The sequence below is a fragment of the Guillardia theta genome (genome assembly GCF_000315625.1).
Source record: "Guillardia theta CCMP2712 unplaced genomic scaffold GUITHscaffold_26, whole genome shotgun sequence".
NCBI lineage: Eukaryota > Cryptophyceae > Pyrenomonadales > Geminigeraceae > Guillardia > Guillardia theta.
This window is the reverse complement of record NW_005434648.1, coordinates 340,629-347,560: the sequence shown is the minus strand read 5'-3', so window position 1 is coordinate 347,560 and position 6,932 is coordinate 340,629. Positions and strand designations below refer to the sequence as shown.

At 50.5% G+C, this 6,932-nt stretch overlaps 3 protein-coding genes across 3 annotated transcripts; 1 reads left to right on the top strand and 2 right to left on the bottom strand.

The window, feature by feature from the left end:
• Positions 1-549: 549 nt before the first annotated feature.
• On the bottom strand, positions 550-1,992 carry GUITHDRAFT_137544 (hypothetical protein; the record flags this gene model as incomplete). Its single annotated transcript, XM_005834290.1, has 5 exons — positions 550-628; positions 741-750; positions 887-987; positions 1,041-1,111; positions 1,336-1,992. The coding sequence occupies 5 exons, from the start codon at positions 1,990-1,992 to the stop codon at positions 550-552; spliced, it is 918 nt and encodes a 305-aa protein (XP_005834347.1).
• A 205-nt stretch (positions 1,993-2,197) lies between these two features.
• GUITHDRAFT_162706 (hypothetical protein) lies at positions 2,198-3,793 on the bottom strand. Its single transcript, XM_005834289.1, has 9 exons — positions 3,681-3,793; positions 3,576-3,635; positions 3,454-3,521; positions 3,364-3,398; positions 3,270-3,308; positions 3,179-3,214; positions 2,971-3,126; positions 2,422-2,918; positions 2,198-2,371 (listed from the first exon to the last, which is right to left on the bottom strand). Exons 1-9 carry the CDS (start codon positions 3,702-3,704, stop codon positions 2,273-2,275), a joined length of 1,014 nt encoding a protein of 337 aa, XP_005834346.1. The 5' UTR covers positions 3,705-3,793; the 3' UTR covers positions 2,198-2,272.
• A 632-nt stretch (positions 3,794-4,425) lies between these two features.
• Positions 4,426-6,874, top strand: GUITHDRAFT_152092 (hypothetical protein). Its single transcript, XM_005834288.1, has 7 exons — positions 4,426-4,452; positions 4,740-6,032; positions 6,082-6,175; positions 6,241-6,378; positions 6,423-6,523; positions 6,571-6,673; positions 6,722-6,874. Exons 2-7 carry the CDS (start codon positions 4,917-4,919, stop codon positions 6,817-6,819), a joined length of 1,650 nt encoding a protein of 549 aa, XP_005834345.1. The 5' UTR covers positions 4,426-4,452; positions 4,740-4,916; the 3' UTR covers positions 6,820-6,874.
• Positions 6,875-6,932: the final 58 nt, after the last annotated feature.

Sequence of the window (6,932 nt, the reverse complement as noted above, 5' to 3'; positions counted from 1 at the left end):
TTTGCCGCTAATTTCATTTTCATCCGGAATGAGACTGGAAGTGCCAGCTGGACATTCTGATCTTTTGGCCCCACATACCGAGGACTTTGAACCATAACAAACATTCTCAATAAGCGGCAAACCAGCCTTGACAGTCTTGACAAACAATCTTTCCCATTCCTCTGTAAAATCTTCGCACATGGATTGCAGTTTGGATCCTGAATCCACATCGATACCTTCCAGATCATGATCAGCTGGCCGGATGCCATTGTGCCGAATCAGAAGGAGCCGCACATAGTCGCCAATGACACTGCTGCGATAGTTCCGAAACGAATGGCATGCGGCTTGCAAGGCGTCAGTTATCCTCATCTCTGAGTCCACATACCGTATTGCTCTTCCGCCCTGTGATTTACCTTTGTCAGCAGCAGGTCTCCTTGCCAATTCAATCACTTCTGTCGAGTTCACTGATAATCTGTGCCCCACTGTTACATACCTCCTCCTCCTCCTCCTCCTCCTCCTTTTCTTCCTCCTCCTTTCCCCTCTCCTCCTTACCCATCACGAAGGCTCTAGTCAGCCCTGCAGGTAAGCTGACACTCGAGGAGGAAAGAATCTCGTCGGTTTGAATTCCTCCGGCAAGAGACGAACCAACCTGCCATGTCACATTCAGAACATCGACGTGACAAGTCATGACGAAAAAGTCATTTCTGTCACTGACATGGTCACAGTTGCAATCCCTTCCTCATCTACTGCCCTCCACTTACCTTTCTCGAGCTGTAAGCTCCGAATAAAGAGATCAACGAGGAAAGCGAGCTTGAATTCAGCGGCACGTACTCTGCACACTTCTTGTCAGCCTCCTCCTCCTCCTCCTGTTTTCGTCCCCACAGACTCCTCAACAAGTCTGACGAACCTGAAGAAAGAACCCGAACACTCGAGAGGTACAGCTCCTCCACCGTTGCGCTCTGCTTGTTGCTGGCTGCGGTGGAGGACTCTGACGCCCTCTCCTTGTTGCTGTTCAAGGCAAGCTCACTACTTCCTCCATACAAGTCATGTGGCGGGTCAACCTTGGGAGGTCGGGGCCCCATGCTGCCCTCAGGCTGACGGGGATGTAAGGGCTGGTCACGTAGGAAACATCCTGATAAGGAATGTCAAAGTTAACAGTTGCCCAGCTGTCTGCCACCTCCGCTTCCGTCACTGTGGACTCCTTGTTGTATCCAGCAGGTGTGGTAAGGAAGAACGAGGACCCGTCGAACATGATGTCAACCAGCTCCTTGCCGTACGGCTGCATCATCATCATCATCATCATCATCATCATCGGCAACGCCTTCATACCTCAGGGCCGAATACCAGCCTCCGCACCGATTCCATGTCCTCGCTCGAGATCCCCGAGACGTACTTCTTGCCTTTCTCAGTGAGTTGATATGAAGTCACCATGTGGTGCTGCTTGGTGATCATGTGCAGTTTGCTCACTAGCCCCCACTCCATCAGATCTTCCACCGCCCCCAGCGCCTCCTGCGAGATGTTCATGTACACTCTGCCGACCAACTCGCTGTGGTTGACACGGATGCTCTTCGGAGCATAATCCAGCTGGAACACACCGAGCTGCACGCCCTCGTAGATGAGCACAAGGAGCGCAAACTCTCTGATCCACGTCTCCCTAGCGCTCAGCCCATCAGCCGACTGCCCGTAGAAGGCGATCACAGCGACTATTCTTGCATGGTTGGTGTTGAGATCTCCTACGTCTGCCTGCTCCACCGACTCTGGTAGCAGCTGAGGCACCTCAGGAGCGCTCTGAAGGCTGCTCTCAAGCACATAGCGTGTAAGATCAGCACCTTCCCTCGTTCCTGCAGTCCACAAAGAGTCCTCTTCCTCGCTCTCCCCTCCCCCGCCATGCTGACCCTCCTCCTCCTCATGCCTCCTCAGGATCTCACTTGCACGAGCATGCTCCATCCTCGTCCCCCTCTCTGCCACCATGCCGGGCACCTCGATCCCGCTGTACCGCGGGCCAGGTGCCATGGCTATCAACCGCCAGAAGCCTCCTCCCCCCGCAGCCCCGTCAAGTTTTGACGTTTTATTTCTGCGGCACTCGCGGGCCAGGCTGATGACCAGTGAGTCACGGTGATAGTTATAGAGCACAGTGATGCATCAAGTCAGGAGAAGAGTGACGGCGCGACTTCAGTAAATGCATACTGAGCGTGGCTAGAAGTTTTCTGAAGGAATTCAGCGAGCCTGCAGTCTTTAATGAGTCCCTTTCGGCACGAATGAAACTAACATCGCAGCGCTGATCATCGAAGTTTCAAACAATCAAGTCATCTTCTTCATCTTCCATGTCAGAGTCTTCGTCAGACCCGGTTGGTTTGCGAGACCACGAGCCCTTGCCGTACTGTTTCTCAAACTGACATTGCCAGTCAAAACATTTGAAGCATGCCACAAGCAGTCAATCACCTTCTCCTCTGCTTGCTTCACAAGGTCAAGAATCCTCGTTGCGGGTGACTCGCGAGTTTCCGCACTTGTTTCTTGCGATGTACTTGTCTTCGTGGGTGTAGACTTCGAACTTCTTGTTTCCCGACGTTTTCTCAAGGAATCATGCGCATTTGAGGAGGGCGAAGGATTTGCAACAGGCTCTTGATCCCATGCCTTGTTCTGCCATCCCACAAAGATCCCGCACTCAGGATCAGTCTCAGGCTCACTCCTCATATGCTGGGCTGTGGCATCGCGAAGAAGCGACTGCGCAACGGAGAGGGTTGCTGCCATACTCCATCCCATCGCGAAGCCCTTTGCCCAACTGCAAGTCACGGCCTCGGGCGTATCTTGAGCTTGATGCTCGTCTGTCTCGAGGTACCTCCTGCATTCATAGCTTGAGAATGGAATATTGGTCACTTGTTGCCGTTTCGATGACTCTGAAGGGTGCGGCACCTTTCTCTTCAGAGAGCTTCGTTCACCTTGAAGCAAGAAAACCATCATGCACTTGAAGAAACCTCAAGCAGAAAACACCTTCTACAGCGAAACTTGGACTTTCTGAGCAAATCTCTGGCACTTGCGTTGGCTCAGGCTCATCCCCGCCGTTTACGAATGCTTCATCCTCTGACATTTGACCGTTTGAGTCGTCGCCAGCAAAAGGGTCTTGATGGGAGTTGGAGCATTCATGATCTGGAGTAAAAACATTGAGCTCCATGACCAATCCTTCATATACTGAATATACCTTCATCTGGTGCCGCCCAGAACTTGATCTGTCCAGCTGAAGCAGGTCGATCAAAACCGTTCTACATCGCGCCTGCTCTCCTCTGCCGAACCTGCGCGGTTCTCGAATTCTTCATCTTCGTCCACGGCATCTGGTTTCATGACAGTCACCGGGATTTCTCAACGCGTCCAGAATGCAGCGCTCACCGTCCACCTTGTAAGCATCATCGTACTGTGTTGCCCTGTAATCAGCTCTCAATCAACTCAAAGGAAACTTCCAGGGCTGTATGATCTCACTCATATCGCGGTATGTGTGACTTTTTCCCATACGAGAAATTGGATGATATCAAAATGGTTTGAAATTGCTGCCCATGGTCAACACACGGTTCAGATAACTTCAGTTTATGAATCAGAAGGACCTTTGGCAGCAGATCTATACATTTGTCTATTTTCCGTGCATCCACCTTGGCACTATCAACCTGCCCGAAAGGTTACCCTCCGGCATGTCGGATTTGCAACATTACAACTGAGTTGATGAAAGCTTGCATAATGGGGACAGGCCTTATAAAACTCTTCTTGAACTGAAGGTCTTTGGTGCCCTGGCTTGCTGTTTGACTTCTCCTGGCGCCCCCTTTTGGGTCCTTTTCCTCGACTCTCCTCTCGTCTCCTCTCGTCTCCTCTCGTCTCCTCTCGTCTCCTCTCGTCTCCTCTCGTCTCCTCTCGTCTCCTCTCGTCTCCTCTCCTCTCCTCTCCTCTCCTGCTCTCGTTTACTCACCTAACCTCTCCTCCCCACCCTGATATACCAACAACGCTGCTGTCATCATTCGCGTTGCAGATTTTTCTTTTTTTCTTTTTTTCTTTTTTTAACTTTAACACTTCATAATAACCCCTAGTTTTGATCTCTCCACCACCCCCTCGAATTTGATTACCCACCCTAAACATACACGCATTTTCAACCTTCTATTGAGGGGTAATGGTGACATTTTCTAATGGGGTCATACAGTCCTATAGCGGTACTAGGACCCGATTTCTTCTAGTGTGCGAAGAGCCACTGCTGAGATACCGACGTTCAAAGAGGGGTGGGTAGTCAGGATTCACGATCAAGGAGGTGGGTCACTTACTCATTGTTGAAATATTAACGCAGATATAGATGAAAATATTTCAAATATCAAGAATAGTTTTGAAGACATATGAACATGTAGTTTACTTGTTGTGTATTGAAGGTAGGGTGGGGGTTGCCAATAAAAGCAGGTGGTGGTGCAACAGGCTGCGGCAGTTCATGCTGGGACGTTTCAGGTAAGGCATGCCAGATAGGAGGAGTCAAGAGATGAAGGAGCGCAGAGTAGAGAGGAGAACACTATGACAGAAGTACAGTGGAAGCAGGCAGAACCCGGAAATATGAACAGAAGCTAGGGATTCAATGAGGTTGTCCAGGAAGAGTACCACTTCATAAAGTTCAGATTCTGAGCAGAATCTGGGCGATTATTCAACTCGAATGATTTAGGGAGGACAGATAGGATTGGATTCGACTTGACATGCATGGAAATTTGATGCCGGTGTCTCACTCTTCTTGTTTAATCCAGTTCCAGTCTGTCGTTTCGCCCGTCTCCTGTTCTTCACCTTGGGGACGAAACTATCGGAAGTTCGTTTGCGGCAGACAAGCACGTGTTGAGGGGAGGAATTTACCAGAATAAGGATCAGCTCGACTCTTACTTTGGATTCTGAAGCCTGATTTGGATCTGATTACACTTTCTTCAACAATGCACTCAAGAATTTTCTGTATCGCTCTGTTGTCGGTCCTGGCTGGTGTGCACGCCAAGGTCGTGCAGGATGCCCTGGGCGACGTTAAGACCAGCTCGAAGAAGCAGATGTCAAGACATCATCGCAAGCAATCTCTAGACAGCCACTTCTGGCACCAAGGAGGAGAGACATACGGCAATCATATCGGGAGGTACTTCCGTCCTTCCTACTCTTCCACCTTCAGCCTGATCAAGCTGAACAACGTCAACGTCACGTTCTTGGACAACACCAACTTGAGAGGTTATGATGGTGCGGATATGGCCACTCTGGGTCGTTACAGTGTGATGACAAGGATGGGCATGATCGAGCACTGCAACAGCAGAAACTTTGATGACGTTGATGGTATTCTTGGATTCGGTTGGGCCGATCAGCCACGATCTGCGGCTCTGCTCAAGACTCTGACTCAGCCCAGTCGTCCAAGTTGGAACATATTTGATCAGCCCTTCGCTGGTGATGGTGTGCCGATGCCGAGAAAGTTTGCCTTCACAGCCAACAACGAGCTCGGAGAGTTGCAGCTCGGTGGTTACGATCCGGCCATGTTGTCAGACGACTTCACCATGTTCCATATGACGGGTGAGAACGTGTACGGCATCGACATCCATTCCATCTCGTATGGTGGGGTTGAACTGCTGCATTTCGGTGAGGCGAATCACAAGAAGGCGTTCGTTGGAGAGTTCGACTCTGGTACCACTTGTCTCCTTTTGCCCAACACCAATGTGCAAGGCAACTTCACAACATCTCCTTTCGGCATTCTTGCGCGAGAGCAAGCGAAAGGCGAGCGTCACCCTTTGCTCTACAAGACTCGTGACATCTTTGGAGTGGAACACACGTATGCCATGTCCTACACCGAATGCGTTGAGCCAACTGATGAGACCATGATCTTGGGAGACCCTTTCTTCCGCAAGTGGGTTGTGTTGCATGACTTGACGGACCTTAGCTCAAAGAAGATGGGACTTGCCCCGAAGAATCCCAGCTACCAGCTTGGAGCGGCAACTGATCGCAGTATCCTCACTCCCAATCATGCTCCCCATCAGTTGACCTTCAAAGCTCACCAGAAGCATCATCCTGTGACTAAGGTGATCGAGCCGAGGGCTGGTGGCTCTGTGTACTGACGCAAATCTCTAGATTCATGCCAGAAGGAAGATGCGCGATCAGCACTTCGTACGTGCACTCTCAGCAACGAAGCAGGCTCTCAAGGCTAGGTTCACTGAACTTGCTGGTGAGCATTCAAGTTCTTTTTCCACGACATTTGGAAGGTGTAATTGTAACTTGTTTCGTCTGCAGAACCCATCGATGCCAGCCACCCTGACAAGGTTGCCGTCAAGTCCCAGCAGATGGTGACGTACAACATCCAGCTGGCCATTGGTTCTCCACCACAGCCCCTGGACGTTATCTTCGACACGGGCTCGTTCATGCTGGCTGGTGATTCTCTTGGTAAACCGTGATTTGGAACTCACTGCTTCCAGTCTTTGCTGAGCCTCCTCCTGAGGGAATGAAGGCACTGGGCCTCGGCGATAAGTCGAAGAAGTCGCACAAGCTTGCCAAGAAGCATTCCCACCATCCATATGTAAGACGAACGCTAAACCTCCTCCGTCTCCTTACCCTTCTACGCAGCATCACGTGGTGGAGGAAGGAGAGCCGGTGGAGCTTGCTGCAAGGGGTCAGACGTTCTCGATGAGTTATGGTTCTTCGTCTTTCTTGTTCGTCATTTGTGCTGGTATTTTCAAAAATTTGTCTCTTGCACTTGGCACTGATTTTTGCACAGTGTGCGTGGCCACCATCTTCTTGGTTCTTCAGCGAAGGAACAAGCGCAGGTTCACCGAGTCAGTGCAGGCCAGCGAGTCTTCCTACGGCACGTGCTGATGAGTTCATCAGAGTTTCTGAGGGGAATTATTGATTTGAATGAAACGCCAGACTTAAATATACGCTCATTTCTCTCGTTGAGTGTTATACTCTACAACATTTACGTGGGACAG